This window comes from Phalangium opilio, unplaced genomic scaffold, assembly GCF_054372755.1.
Source record: "Phalangium opilio isolate 3A_F unplaced genomic scaffold, DU_Popi_V2 ptg000013l_1, whole genome shotgun sequence".
Classification (NCBI taxonomy): Eukaryota; Metazoa; Arthropoda; class Arachnida; order Opiliones; family Phalangiidae; genus Phalangium; species Phalangium opilio.
The window spans coordinates 9,458,825-9,475,169 of NW_028324148.1; the positions used below are offsets into that span (position 1 = coordinate 9,458,825).

The 16,345-nt window shown below is 34.8% G+C and overlaps 1 protein-coding gene across 2 annotated transcripts in view; it reads left to right on the forward strand.

Annotated features, from left to right (window-relative positions):
• LOC149708861 (xibalbin-1-like) overlaps positions 1-15,349 on the forward strand; it is a 31,665-nt gene extending 16,316 nt beyond the window's left edge. Inside the window, exons 2-4 of one of the 2 annotated variants that reach the window (XM_089864370.1) lie at positions 7,110-7,262; positions 7,329-7,395; positions 14,790-15,349. In XM_089864370.1, the coding sequence (XP_089720496.1) occupies positions 7,178-7,262; positions 7,329-7,395; positions 14,790-14,925 (288 nt within the window). In that variant the 5' untranslated portion in view covers positions 7,110-7,177 and the 3' untranslated portion in view covers positions 14,926-15,349. Of the gene's footprint in view, positions 1-6,931; positions 7,263-7,328; positions 7,396-14,789 lie in introns of those variants that run through there. The other variant, XM_089864371.1, reaches the window with a different exon arrangement.
• Positions 15,350-16,345: the final 996 nt, after the last annotated feature.

A 16,345-nucleotide genomic window follows, 5' to 3' on the forward strand; every position in this document is an offset into this window, starting at 1 on the left:
ATTCACTCGTACGATATGGCTACTATTACGAGCCCTTGGGCCGTCTTGTTAATTTTAAAATGTAAACTGGAAGGTATTGTTGGACCTCACGTTTGCTCTTTCGCGAGAGTTTGCCCCCATAAATGCAAATATCCTACGTTCCATAACGTTACCAAGAAAGTGCCGTGTGTTTGATTATAAAGCTAAATTTGCACTAGCTGCCGCCAAAAGCGTCTCTCCAAAGTAATCAAACTTCCTATTTTGTAGCCTGTCCAGATGTTAGTTGCTGAGGTCTGAAAACGTTCATAAGTATTTCCATAAGTTAATAAGATTTGTTCCATAAGTTTGTCACTGGTTACTGAGAACTTGTCATGACGTGACGTAGATTCTCGTAAAGCGACGCCTGATGAGGTGCTGTCAAAGGCTCAGTACAGACTACATAGGAAGATGGACTGCATTACCGAGTGTAGTCAATTCTGGCGTTCTCGAACTAGCTCTCACTAAGTCTCTAGCATTACAAAGTATGGGAAGTTTCATACTTATGTAAACATATCATATAAACTTATGGTATTTCTAAACACCTTTTAATAAAGGCAAATCATTATGAGCTTCCTGTAACTTCGGATATGGCTTAATTATGCCAACACAAGGTTAATTCTTTTACCATTTATGTATTGTAGCATAAGAATTTCTTTAAGAAACACAAAGTCATCTTTGAAATTTTCCCCTTACACAAAAAAATTAAATCTGTTTTTTCTTTTAAAAAATTTCCTTGATCCACTTTAATTGAGCAAACTCTTTAGTTTAAAACTGAACATTCAACGTCTATAGATTGAAATTTTTTTGGCAGGGCAGGGATTTTGTACGACGTAGTGAGGTCCACAGAAGAGAGATTCCGTAGAAAAGTAAGCCTTGGCGCTACCAAACGCTTGTCATTGGTTGTTCCTGAGGAATTGGCCTTGTTCCTATTGAGCGCCACAGGCGGTGGGTCTGGAAACTACTCCAAAATAGAGACTGGGTAGTTTACGATGGTTCACACAATAACCGTCAGATGGCATGGCGCTCGAGCCACCTGGCGGTGATTCAGCGAACCTTTTTCAGATCCTACGCCAGTGGCGCTGAATCGGATAAAGGCCAATTGCCGTATCAATTTGATAGATGGCGGCATAGTGCATGACGTTGTCGGGCATTTCAACAAGCATACCCGATCCCGGCGATCCGTGTCCGTGTATATGATTTGAAATTCAAATAGAATGGAGCCCAGAGCGAGATAGTCGTTTTATAACTATTATTTTAAGGTTAAAAATTCTTATAAGTAACAACAATTGAATATTCAAATTTTACGTTCCCGAATGCATAAAATAAACTATTTTGAAAAGGATAATCGTGTAATTTGGTGTGATAATAACCCTCCAATGTGTCTGGCCACCTAGCTCTCGTTGAACTTTACAACTTACTTCCTCTTTAATGTGTCCAACATTTTCCAATTATCACTTAAGAAAAATGACCTTTTATCCAAGTTATTATCCACCCACACCAACATTTTCCAATTATCACTTAAGAAAAATGACCTTTTATCCAAGTTATTATCCACCCACAATCTAAGTGAAATTATTTATAAATTCCTGCATTTAAAGATTACGCGTAATCGCTTCAGTACGCAAAGTGCCTGACACCTCTATAGTTACCTAGTGCAGTTTGTGATACAACACCAGCACCATGAACGTGGGAGTAAATAGAAATCGACCAAGGGAAGACTATAATTCGGGTTTTACTGGTCTTCTGTATCTAGAAGCACCAGATTCTGTCCTTTGGGTTGCGTATCTATAAAGAAACAGATTTGGTCTATAAGAAAAATATATATTATTGCGCTTCCCCATAAACCACGAATTATTAAAAAAAAATATTTTCGTATGTAAAATGGGATAGGGATTACTCATAGGGGATTTCGTACCACAGGTATCAAACTTTCCGGTCCTCTTAAAAAAAGAACGAAAGTACTTTCCTCTTACGTTTCTTATGTAAGAAAAGTGAAACACTTAAAGGGATAGTATCGTATAAATAGATAATTAAATTTTGGAATGAATTATTTTAATAAAAAATAATAATAAATTAGGACATACTTAACCATTTTTTACGGATGACCATTTATAATCTTAGCACTGTCTTTGAGTTTCTTAGAGATTAAAGGGACTGTAAAGCAGTCGACGGACCGTTGAAATTTTTTTTCACCTCAGCAGCGGATTTAAAACGCGTCAAAGAACAATTATTTCGTGGCTTTATTACCACATCCGGTTAATTTCTTTTGTGAATGGTTGTGACTTGTGAGCCTCCTACAGAGGCTGCCCGCTCAGATGATCCCCCCGAGACACCGCTGCGTTTCCTACATTCGCCCACCATAGCAATAGCAAAGGCTCTTGGATTTGACCTATTGTATCACCAGCGGGCTGGATTAAGGCTGAATAATACAAAAATAGGAAAATACCTTACCACTATTTTCCTGGAAAGAAGTAAAGACTTCCGTTTTTCTTACCCCCGCGGGTTTTGACGTCAGTAACATTTTTTAAAAATAATAAATTTTTCTAAAATTTCAACGGCCCGCCGACAACTTTACAGGCTCTTTATAGAAAACGGTACAGTTATGATATCGCTCTAGTAGGTAAGGCGTTGCATAAGGGAACACTATGAATGAAACGCCAGTAGTGAGCTACAAATCTTTTACACCATATTTCGACAGTTTTGAAGTCACCTCTAGGAATATGAAACAATTATGACATCACACTGTTTGTTAAAAGTGAGGGCATGATCTCAGTTATCTATTTTATTTTCCGTTTTTAAAGTTAAAATACAATTTATTAAGCTCAAATTTCATGAATCATCAAGTAATATTAAAATTAAAGATTACTGTCATGACTCTATTCACAAACATGAATGACTATGCTTATCGATACGAGAAGGCATATTTTTGTACCACTCGTGTGTCGTAAATTTTATAACCAGTAATAAGGAAACCTTGGAATATGAGCACGCCTTTCGGATTCTTGTAGCAGACGGCATAGCCCACACGAATATTGCACTGACGTACTCAAGCTGCTCGACCTATATGAAGGCCTAGCAGCTTGCGTCCGCGAGCGCAGTATTCGAGTTGGCTATGCTACCACTAAATATACTTACTCCTATCGTTGAGTAGGAGACGACCTAGGGTAAGCCTGTTACTTATTCATGTTAATGAATAAATTAATACTACTGGCCCTTTAAGGGCAAAAAACGAATAATCTTAAGAATATTTTCTACGTGAACCAATCCCTTTGGCCACAATATGGTATTAGAAAAAATATTTCATGACGTGTTTCCGAGTGGTCGGTCAATTATCCTTCTAAAATTTTTGAATCTTTTTGTAGTAATTGCTAAATAGTAGAATAATTGGATTTCTTTTGGAAAACTAATTCAAAATATAGAAAACGATCGAAATTTCATAATAAAGGAGTAGTGGCGTTTAATTTTGTAGTTTTACGTCCTTGAATATGTAATCAATTAAACTAGTAAGATTTCTTCTTAGACATTTGAATATACAGGGTGTTTCTGAAAAGTCCATCACAAATTAAGGGGCGTGTTTATGGGACCAAACTGAGCGGAAAGTACCAAAGAACATGGGGTGTACAACATTTTGTTACGGAGATATGGCCTTCCAAACATTCGCCCCTAAAACAAGGAAATATCCAAAAATGAGGAGTAACACTTAAGACCGACTAACCAGCTTGTTTAAAATTACTAGACAATTTCAATAGCCTTTAATCGAACAATTGATTTCTACCTTTACTAATCAGAAGCGTATAAATGAGTAGAAGTATGCCTACGGTGGTAATGTAAAATTAATCCCAAGTGACATGATGTTTCAAGATCTTCCCAGCACCAAGTAAAATGGTTCTGATTGAAGGGACTTTTATTAGCACAGCGTAAACAACGTTATTTTCAGGAATTAGTTCAAATGTCCACGGGCGGCATTACAAAAACGAGGCAGTCTTTCGAATGATACTTGGACATGTTGGAAGATCCCTGGCTTGTTCCTGTTATCTCAAACCGTAAAAAGCTACGCAAATCTTAATTGGAGATGGGTTTTTCAAATACATTCGAGATGTCCTTTTAGGTTTTCTCAAGGTCATACCTAACGTACAAGAGTGTTGTCCGTGATGATGAAGATTTGCGTAGCTTTTTACGGTTTGAGATAACAGGAACAAGCCAGGGATCTTCCAACATGTCCAAGTATCATTAGAAAGACTGCCTCGTTTTTGTAATGCCGCCCGTGGACATTTGGACTAATTCCTGAAAATAACGTTGTTTACGCTGTGCTAATAAAAGTCCCTTCAATCAGAACCATTTTACTTGGTGCTGGGAAGATCTTGAAACATCATGTCACTTGGGATTAATTTTACATTACCACCGTAGGCATACTTCTACTCATTTATACGCTTCTGATTAGTAAAGGTAGAAATCAATTGTTCGATTAAAGGCTATTGAAATTGTCTAGTAATTTTAAACAAGCTGGTTAGTCGGTCTTAAGTGTTACTCCTCATTTTTGGATATTTCCTTGTTTTAGGGGCGAATGTTTGGAAGGCCATATCTCCGTAACAAAATGTTGTACACCCCATGTTCTTTGGTACTTTCCGCTCATTTTGGTCCCATAAACACGCCCCTTAATTTGTGATGGACTTTTCAGAAACACCCTGTATTCGGAAAACGGAAAGGCTTACATCTAGGCTCTAGCCAACTAATGATGTCAACTAGGTTGAAATATCTATAGTTCTCGATAGACGTTAGTGTTATCGGAAGTGAGATGAGACCAGAAGTACTGAGCTAACCAAATTCTTCACTCGGCGAAAGTGAATATTCTTGATAACACACCAACGGTTGGCCCTCTGGTGGCGGTTTCAGAATTTTCCCTCCAAAACGTGAGACGCTCGCGGTGGTAGACGGCCGAACTGGATTCAAGGAGCCGGGTCCGTGTTCCGCCGCTTTAGGTTGAGGAGAAGGGGGTAGGAAATGTTTTTGGAACTCGACCCATTTTTTTCTCAGTAGTGTAGGCGCGTGGGAAGAGGCATAAAATCCTCTAATTTGTTCACTAGTGCCAGGATCTACTATCAACGCTAGGGCCCTTCACTTCTAGTCTCATCTCACTTCTGGTGTTATACAGCGTGCGAGGCCGTTATTACAGCAACAAAGCGATGTCCTAACTGTGTCATTTTCTTCAAGATGTCACCAAGGTTAATTTAAACCTAAAATTACATTTCTGAAAACATACACATATCAAAGTATTTCTTTACTTATTTTGTTCCAAAAGTTTCACTCCAAGATTGAAAGATTGATTCCCTTTAAGTCCAAACAGATGGGGTTTTGGTGGCAAGTGTCCTGTCACTTTATATTTTATATTGCTCTACCGCCAGAAGTTTTTAAAACTCTCTCCCGCAGGCCTTGAGTTATTTATTACTTTCTTCCTCTAAAACTTGATGTAAAAGATTTACGTGAGTTTCACCTTACTACTGCTCTAAAAAATATAAATTCCCATGCAAGAAAATACAGATTTTTACGACTTTTGGGATGCGCCAACATAGGCAACTTCTTTGGTCCATTCCCTCTGTCGACGTGGCTGGCATTAACGGGTCGCTGCCCAAACGTATTAAAATTTCCAAACTTATACAAACGTTATTTTCGTCTTTGGTTAATATAAGAAAAAGTTCCATAAAAGTTAAATATGAACCTATCATATTTTGAATATTTTTCCGCGTATTTTCATTCGATGCTCGTTTGGGTTAAGCTAGGCTTAAAGTTCTTTTACTGTGGTAAAATGTAAGGGTCTGACTTGTGGCCAGAAGATAAGCCCGTCTTCGGTTAAAAAATAAAATGAGTTTTGGTCCTAACTCTCACCATTTTCAAAGATTTGCGTTTGGGTAAAAACTTTCGTATACATTTTTGAAAGAATGGGGCTTCTAGCTATGTAACTTTGCTGATATGTTACTCATTAGTATACAATTGAAAATGGTGCCTCAAAACGAAAAAGACATAATGGTATAGCTGAAATCGAATGACAGACATTAAGTATAGCCATAAGCGGATAATCCTCTTTAAGTGTCCATCATTACGTCTTTGGTGTAACGTGTCTTGCCCCCTTCATTTACGGGCGCCAAATTCCAAAAAATATGAGAGAGATTATTCTTTTCCTGGTAGCGCCTTTGCGGCTAAAAGAATTCTCTTGGGTGGTAGTTTTAGTTTAGGGTGTCTCATTTATCGTTTGCCTTTTCACAAGCTATTTACCTCCAACCTATGTTTGTTTCCCGAATCACGAGGTACTTTTCCACCCAACGTGACGTTTTCACGTTTCGGAAAAAGAAACTGAAAAAGACGAAGACTTTTTTAACATGGTTTTAAGCGATCATGCCTTTGTATAGACATTTTGAGGCATAAAATGACGGAAAGAATGCCTTGCCGGCTAAAGAGTAGAGGTTTTCATCACCTCTTGCGTATCATACTAAGAGTCCACTAAAGGAAAGGCTTTCACGGTGGTAGTGTCTAGGGATTGTAGGCACTGGGGGGGGGCAGAATAGTTCACTGTAGATCACCTCTATATATATAAACTTAATGGGAGATTATTAGTTTATGATATTGCCATGTTGAGAAGATAGAGTCCGGAATTTTCTATCCATTATCCACAAATTGGTGGATAACCGATTATTTTTAAACATATTTGTGGATTATAATATGATTTAACATGTAAGTTCTGTGGATAATTTTCGAGTATGGATAAAGATAAAATAACGTGGATAATGGATAGATAATGCCGACCTGTAAGAGAAGATAATCATTTTTGGATTGATAATATGTTACTATCTTTTAAACTGACAAGCCTGAAATCTATCTAACTGCTTTGAGTGATATTTATAAACTGGTCAACGAACTATTCAATGGATGTTTGATTTTGGAAAATGGGGGGTCAGAAAACATAACCAAAACGTCCTGTTGGGAAAAAATCGGTACGCTTTGTCCACGAGTTTGGATCAAAGCGTTTGCTTCGTCTAAAACGGAAATATGAAAAAACACTCAATATGAAGGATTACAATATTGTTCTGTTATTTCAGGACACCGACATAAATCAGACGGTCAAAACATCAGAACGAAATAAATCAAACGAGTACTGTGTCTGGATATGATGAAGTATTACCCATTGGCTGTGTTCTTAATTTTAGTTATATTTTTTGATTCAATCATTGGAAGCTCTGTTACACTATCAGGTAAATCGAAACTTATACAACACATATCCGAAATGATCAATAATTACTTTTTTCTTTCTTACATAGGAGACGAAGTTGAAGACTTGGATTCCTACAATGACAAAGTGGCAAAACTATTATTTTACACGAGAAAGTAAGACTTTATCAAGGTTCATTTAAGTAATGGTTCATAAGTAACATAATAACAATGCGTATGATATTCAAAGAAGATTCTTCTATGTATGAGCTAGGGGTTTTACATGAACGAAATAGATAAGTTAGAGTAAACTCTAAAAAAATGGGGGCCAGAACTGTAAAACATAAAAATTTGTGCCTCAACCGACTTCTTTGCTATTTAGTATGCTGGTAGAGCTCGGCATTATCCATCCCATATCCGCAAATTAGTGAATAATTGATTACTTGTAATAATGGTTGATGTAACTGCCAAACGATTTTGCAAATGTTAACGTCTGTCATAAGGTCACAAGATATGTTCCATAAGTCTATCGCTGGTTACGGAGAGCTTGTCATGAAGTGACGTAGGTGAAACATCATAAATTATTATATCCACAGGCTTAGTACAGACCTATTAGGAAGATGGACTGCAAAACCGAGTGTAGTTAATTTTTGCGCCATTCTTGAGCTAGCTCTTAGTAAGTCTCTAGCATTATGAAGTATAGGTAGTGTCATGCTTATGGATCAAATCTTATAAACTTATGGTCTGTGGATAATTCTCGAGTACGGATAAAACTAAAATGACATAGATAGTGGATAGATAATTCCGAGCTGTATATACTGGTTCGCTATATTCTATAGAGGGGCTTGATGACTTGGGAATGTATATGCCGCCATCTTTTAAAATGGCGATTCAAAAAGTAAGAAAAATTCCCCCGAGAGGTAACACCTAACACGTGGTCGTATAACTTCTAGTGGAAATAAAACATCAATAATTATGGTTTTCCTATTAGTATCAACTTGGCGTTTTATTTTAAAATTCTTTTCTCTTTTCACTTCTTGGCGTAATCGAATTTCTTGAAATTCGTAACTACAATTTTTTTCAGTTCTTGAATGTTCCTTTACCGTCACTTCAGGGAATTTTTTCTATAATATTTTCCTTAGAAATGCTACATTAAAGCAACCCAGGCAACATTATGGATTTTGAATTTACTCTGAATTTCAAAATTCGGAATATTTTATTGGTTGCCTCACATTGTACCTATTATCGATTGTCTAAAACTCGATTTTAAAATTGCGAAGAAATCGCTCTTTTATTTATTCGGTAAAAGCTTGAAAAGGCATCAATAGTGATTTGATTTTGTGTTTCGCTTCACTTCAACTGACTCTTGGTTTGCATTTTTGAATGACTGTTGGGCATTGGGAATATTTATGCACTAACATTACATTAGTTACAATGAACTGAGTAGTTAAAACACAGGGGATCCATTATATTGAACTAAGTTTTAAAAACACTGGGGATCCATTATATTGCACTTAGTTTTAAAAACTCTGGGGATACATTAAATTCAACTGAGTAGTAAAAACACTACGGATCAATTATATTGAACTGAGTAGTAAAAAACAGTGGGGATCCTTTCAATTGAACTGAGTAGTGAAAACACAGGGAATCCATTACAGTAAACTGAGTAGTATAGTAGGGCTCGGCATTTTCTATCCATTATCCACAAATTGGTGGATAACCGATTATTTATAAACAAAGTTGTGGATATAATACGATTTAACATGCAAGTTCTGTGGATAATTTTCGAGTATGGATAAAGATAAAATAACGTGGATAATGGATAGATAAGTAGTAAGCATAGCGAGAATTCATCCAACCCAGAAAACTTAGCTCTATTACAATTAAAGAAAATTATTATTTAGGAAACTCTCAAGACAACCTTATAAAGGCAAAAGGTTCAGTCACCTTCCTTCATAATTAAAAGTTTTGACTGACTGACTTACAATCAAGGTTGAGACAAGGAATCTGAAAATTTGTAGAATGTTACTTCTTATCAGTAATAATAATTCAATTCAGTTCAATTTTATTAACTCTGCAACACAACATGCCAGGACACTTTTTACAGTATTACAGAGGGCTAAATTAGATTTTTTTGTCAAGTTTATATAAATAATTAAAATGTCCAAATGCTGGAGTTAAAAAAATGATAAAGCTTTGATTGCAAGAAATACGTCAGTAAGTTTCAACCGATTCCATAATTTGTGGTTGAAGATGCCACCATCGCTTAAAATAGAGGTATGAAATGAAAGATTAACGTCTTAGTGGGCAACGCCTGTTCCCCTTTGCTGCAATACTTCTCACATTAAGTGTATAAAGAACGATAATTCCTAGAACGCGTTACCATTAGATGAATTACAGTTGCTCTTATTGAAGGAAGGAGGATTAAGCTTCAAAACTGGTGTTTTAGAGATTGCATCGCTTGTTATAGCCCCATATAATCAGATAAGCTGAGACCCTTAGTTGCCTCTTATTGCTTTTGTGCACTAATCAATAGATGTTTCCGAAAATTGAGTTGGCCACCAACATCAACAGCTTGTTTCAATCCACGAGCCAAAATCCCAAAACAAACATCGCGTCGGTATTTAATACTGTTGTCTTCAGTTTGAAAGCGATCGTACATAAATCATTTCACGCCTTGCCGTAGAAAGGAATTTTTGGCATCATGTCCCATTTTTAGCTACATAGTATAAACGATGAAGATATTAGTTTGCACCGCGGTGTCGAAGGAGAAGAAATATTTGATAGACCAGGCTTCCGGAAATTGGAATGTCGAAAGGTTAAATGAAAAAATTTTTAGGGATAAATTGTTTCGACTTTAGAGTTTTCATTAGTGGTAATGCTTGGTTTAAAGGTGTGTATTTGAAAAAATGTATTCTCTCTGACGAAGGAAAATTCCTCTTATTCGAGGTCTTTATTTTTATTATTTATCTTTTTGCCTTTGTCTTCTATTGATTTTATCTTTGTACATATATATTTATTTATCTTTATATCTACTTATTTATCTTTATATCTAGTTTTTCATCTTTGCATCTATTTATTTATTTATCTTTATATCTACTATTTCATCTTTACATCTATTTACATCTATCTATTAACTATTTACATCTATTTATTATCTATTTACATCTATATATTATCTATTTACATCCATTTATTATCTATTTACATCTATTTATCATCTATTTACATCTATTTATTATCTATTTACATCTATTAATTAACTATTTACATCTATTTATTATCTACTTACATCCATTTATTATCTACTTACATCCATTTATTATCTATTTACATCCATTTATTATCTATTTACATCCATTTATTATCTATTTACATCCATTTATTTTCTATTTACATATGTCTAGTATGTATTTACATCTACTTATTTATCTTTATGTCTATTTAAATTTCTTTATCTCTATTTATTTATCTATTTACGTTATCACTTTTTATATCGACTGACGAGGTATATATAGAAAATGTTTTAGTCTACTGCATCAGTTTAAGCCTGGCTATAGTTTTCACTATATCACGTGCCTGATTAGTTTTTATCACAGGTGAAATTGCCTTTAGATAAATTTTAGTAAGATAAGCCTTTTTTACTGTGCAGAACAATATGGGTAGTATTACGGAATAGTGCTTTGGCCATATTGTTTTTCAGAGTGGTATTTAATCAAAATGAAAATAAGTTGCAAAATTAGGGACGACGTTATTTTAAAGTATGAAGTGTGTGCTCTAGTTGACATGAACGACAAGCAAAAAATCTTATTTTATAGTCCTTAGAGGAATTTATTGTTCCCTTGGTAGATGCTCTTTTTACTTGACAGTATTTTCAACGAGGTTGAGTTTTTTTTACATGACAAAGTTTGTTATAAATATAATTGGATGAAAATTATAAAGCACTTTAGTTTAAATAAAGTACAGCTCTGGTGAAAATGTTGCAGCTCAATATTAATTTATATTTAAAAAAAAAACTTTTAGGGTCTTATAGCCCCTTAATTTAGTTGGTATTTTCACAAAAGATTCTATTTTTAAAGACAGCGGGAATATCAAGTGCATTTTATAGGTAATGTACCATAACGTTTTGATAGTTCTAAATACTTCAATTTTGAGGAAGTTGGTCTTTTTATTATGAAAATGAAAAATAAAACTAAAACAGAGGTGGAGAAAACTGTGTCGCCTTCTGGTGAACAAGATCTGAACTTCGCAACTGGCTTTTGCTCTATAATATGTGTTGCGTGCAATGCCATAACAAAAACCACAACGAGACGTCATAACTGCTTTGCTTTTTCCAGCAAGAAACTTCTGGTTTGAATAATCTCTGGCAACATGTCAGAGATTATTCAAACTTCAATTTTCTTTTTTTCTTAAATATCTCAAACACAACATCAGAATACAGGGTGTTTCTTATAAATATTCCAATTTAAAGGATGTGCTCTAAGGATCAAACCGAATAGAAAGTGTCAGAGAACATTAGGTCAACAACATTTAGTTACAGAGATATGGGCTTCCAAACAGTGATTGACCCCTAAAACAACGAAAAGTAACCCATGTGGATTAAGACATACCTGTCTTCAATTGATCTTAGAACTTTATTAAATCTTTGTCAAACAGAAGTGTACTATTAAATTGGTAGTGCGCGAACGCTTCTAAATCTATAAGTACTACACATCTGTAACTACTCTCTTATCAAAAACACCCTTTATAACAAGGGCTTCTTTTTATCTTCTATTTAAAAATATCTCTACGAAATATAACTATCGATTTATATGCTAATATCGCTCAAAATATCTTATTGATCATTTTATTTTTCTGTATGCATACGGTATTTGTTAATGCTCGGAATTCAATTCAACTATCATTTGTTTTTAACATGGTGGCGAAATATGTTCTCAAGCTCCCTAAAAATGAACCTCGGTTCTCGCAAACGTTTCGGAAATAATTAATCCCCATCATTAATTTACCGAGAATTTTAATTTGTTATTATCGCTGTACCTTTTAGCTAATTCTTCAGAATAAGAATATTTAATATAAAAAGATGATCTTTAAAACCTCGCCCAAGTATTAAAAGAATTCAAAGTAAAAATTCTAAAACTTACAACAAAGAACCTAACCTCTTTCGAACATAGAAAAGGGTTTCACATTTACGTGGAAAGACTAATTAGGACAGCCTAATTAGCCTTCTTTGTTTTGCCTCGCCAAAGCTTAATGTTTGGCCAAAAGCTTAGCTTCGGAGGCTCAGATTATATCTTTAAGGGGGTGTATTATTTTCGTTCCGTTCGATGGATTTTCCATGTTCCGACGATGCAGCGTAAACACCTAGTTGGGTTCGGATGGAAGATTACGGTCGGCGTAGGATCGTCTAAGCGAACCTAACGCTACGGCTGCAGAACCAGGAGAGCTAATCCTTTTTCTTGTCACGACTTATTTTTTACTGGAACCTATTTTGACGAAAACCTTTATTCTACGACGTTTTCACGGATTATCCAGGATCGTCTTTCTAAGAGAAAATAGTCTATTAAATCCTTTTTGAGTGAAAGTAAAAACTAAATGGATTTTTTTCTTCGTTTCTATGAAATTTCACTCGTGCAATTTTAGATTAAATTCTCCGCATTAAGCTCCTTCAATACTAAAAATATAGTTTTCTTTAGTTCGCGGAATTATTTATTCAATACCATTTTTATCCATTTAGGATGATCATTCATTATAAGATATTTTCCATAAGTATGACACTACATATACTTCTTAATGCTAGAGACTTAATTACTGAGAGCTAGTTCGAGAACGACGCCAGAATTGGCTACACTCGGTTTAGCAATCTATCTTCGTATTTCGTCTGTACTAAACCTTTAACAGTGCCTCATCAGTCGTCGCTTTACATCGAATCTATGACCTACGTCACTTCATGACAAGCTCTCAGTAACCAGTGACAAATTTATGGAACATATCTTATGAACTTACATGTTTTATCGTATTATATCCATAGCTTTGTAGATAATTAATTGATTATACACAAAATACTAAATAATGTAGTGATAATTTGGAGCTCAGGTCAATTTTTCCACATTAAAAACTCCAAAACGGTTCACGAATCAGAAAGTATTGAACTGTATAGCAAGGTCTACTGTATTTTTTAAGGTATAAGAAACATATTTTGTATCATGATGATCTGAGGTGGCAAGCTCTGAAGCTCAGCAAATCTAAAATATTACATGAACTTTATCAAGAAACAAAACTCATCTCATCTGATTGCAGTCTGCTATAGGTGGAAAAGTTTAGATCCTAAGACAGCACGGAGACAAATTTTAGGCAAGAAATGAGAGAGAAATAGGAGTTTTCGTCAGTCTATGACGTCGTTTACGTCATATTAGACCCACCAGATGTTGAAAACCTAATTTCACTCCTACGGTGATTTGGCGTTCCTATAGCCTACCACTGACCCTCAAATAATTCCTAACTTAAATCACATTGTACTATATTTCTCGGGGTGGTATTTTTTACTCAAATTCGACTGCAGAAGGTTCTGGTATTTAAGTTATATTAGGGTAGGGTTAACAAACTAAAATATACGTTTGTTTAATAAAACCTCAACTTCCTTTATAATTTATTTGTTGTTATCCATACCTTTCTGATTGAGCCTGGTAATTCCGAGCTCGAGTTTTAATTAAAAATTCCTTAAGTAAAGATAATTCCCCAGCTTATAATTATAAAAGTACCCAAAAAAATTAATTATAGCACTAGAACTTCGTTGATTTATTATAAAAAAAAAAATGGGGAAACATAAATTATGGGTTTACTGAATATTTAATGATTCTTTAGAAATTTTTTTTAAAACGGTTAAAAAAATCTAGTTAATAAATCAAATCTTTATCGTAATTAATGAAATTAAACTTGAGCGGGGTTTTAAAACCCACGAGAAATTTTCGAGGGGCTAGACATTTGCCAAACTTTTGTATACCTTATCACTGATTTCTGAATTTTTATGTGAATTCCGATGATTACTGAACGAATTCCTTGATTTGTGAGATTACGATTGTTTTCGGTGATTTCCAAAGTCTTTACACTGATTTCCCGTTATTGCCGCAGATTACTTGTGATTCCTGTTTGAATTCCGGTGATTTTCTGATGAATGCAGTGATTATTTCTATTTCAACTGATTATGATTTTTATTTTGGATTTTCGAACTCCGCGATTGTTTATGTGTGATTATTTCACGAAAGGTGTGATTACCGAGGTGTTTACAAAATATTACAAGTAAATCATGTGATTATTTCTGATTCTCAAGATTTCATGTGATTTCCAGTGATTACTTTGATTACCCGCAAGAATGATTTTGATTACTGATAATTTTCGAAGAATTCTAGAAATCAAGTAATCGATTTCTGCGGTTTTGTACGCCTCATTATTCAAGTGACTAACCCCTCGGAAATTATTTTTAACTAGGGTTAAAAAGCAAAATCAATGTCATATTTACCATCCGATAATTTCTTTATATTAAAATAGAAATGTTTGTCATTTCTCTTTTCTAGACGAAGCTGTATACGAAGAGGTAGCAGTTGCGACAACAGACCAAGTGACTGTTGTTATAATTCTGCCTGTCGATGTAATCTTTGGGGAACCAACTGCCGCTGTCAGAGAGTCGGTCTTTTCCAAAAATGGGGATAATTCGGATGTCAAGTATTTCAACTCCTGAACGCCATGTCATATATTTTAATACTACGAGTATAAATTATATAAAAATAAAAATGACATTTAGTTCACGTATAATTCCGTACCCTTAATTAAATTATTCTAAAGATTGTATTAAATTGTTATGTAAACAAATTTGTTTCAGTATTTTCACTATCAAGATAAAGCTATACAGATTTAAAATAAATCTGCTCGTTCTATTTTAACGATGTTTTAAATTCCGAGTCTGTTAACTCTATTTATTTTGTCACGTTGAAAGACACTATTTTATGCCTTAAACATATTGTTAAACCTGAAAGCTGTGCAAGGTTTCTATTCGGTTGAGTTGATCTTCATTTAATTATAATTATCAGTGTTATGTAAAACTAATTAAGGAATCATAAACTAACGGATAATAAGTGATTAACCAAGTCATTCTCACTAAAAGTAAAAAACGTATTTTTATCTACATGTATGTAATACAGTTATCTAGATAAAGGGAAGGTGTCGTGTCTGTCACGTGTATGGATGAATCGAGGAACACGAAAAAGCAGGTTCCTTGAACGAACTCGTTAAGAAAAGGATGATGTTGTTACCTAGTCCTTACTTGGTATGTAGTTTAGCAGGCTGCTAGAAAGTTTGTGTTTGTGTGTCAGTTCGTCTTGTACGAGAATCTGACTCAAAAGATCCACTACAATTATGGCGGTCACGGCGTCTTTTTGGGCGTGTCCAAACTGTTCCTCAAATAAACCTCTCCTGCCAGCTCCATTTAAAAAAATGAAGTAAATCCACTTAGTTCTCAAGCCGTAAATCGCTACATTCATTGAAGGCTTATACATTATTGTTTGATTGAAAGGTAAAATAGAGCGACCTCCTTTGTGACTTCAGTGCCTAGGTAAAAGGTCACGGGTTTAGCTTTAGCAGTGGGCGGCCATGTTTGGTACCGCTTTGGTTCATGGGTGACGTCACACTAATCCTTCTGAGATAGCTCTATTGTAAAGCAAGATTGGAGCCAAATTCCAGGGAGTTTAAGGTTACGTAAACACGAGATTCGTATTCTAAACTGTCCAACCAACTGTTAATTTTTATATTAAATTCGACATTCTGAGAGTTAGGTATCTACAACACAGGTAGATAATTAAATTAGATAATCGTAATTTTGTTTTCTCGAATTTCAATTGGTTCGACTTTATAAAGGCAGTTCTGTATCTTGTAAACTGTACAGGATGAAGTAATGATTTGAATTAATTAACTGTAAAACACGCGAGGGATCTAAAGGTGCAAACAGAAAGTTCCACAACAAAGGGTTAAATTATAATTTCGCAAAAAGATAATGATGATGGGGAAATATCGGTATAATTTTGCAGCTTCAAAAGTCATAAAGTTTACAGGCATACTTTCCAAGAGCATTAGATAA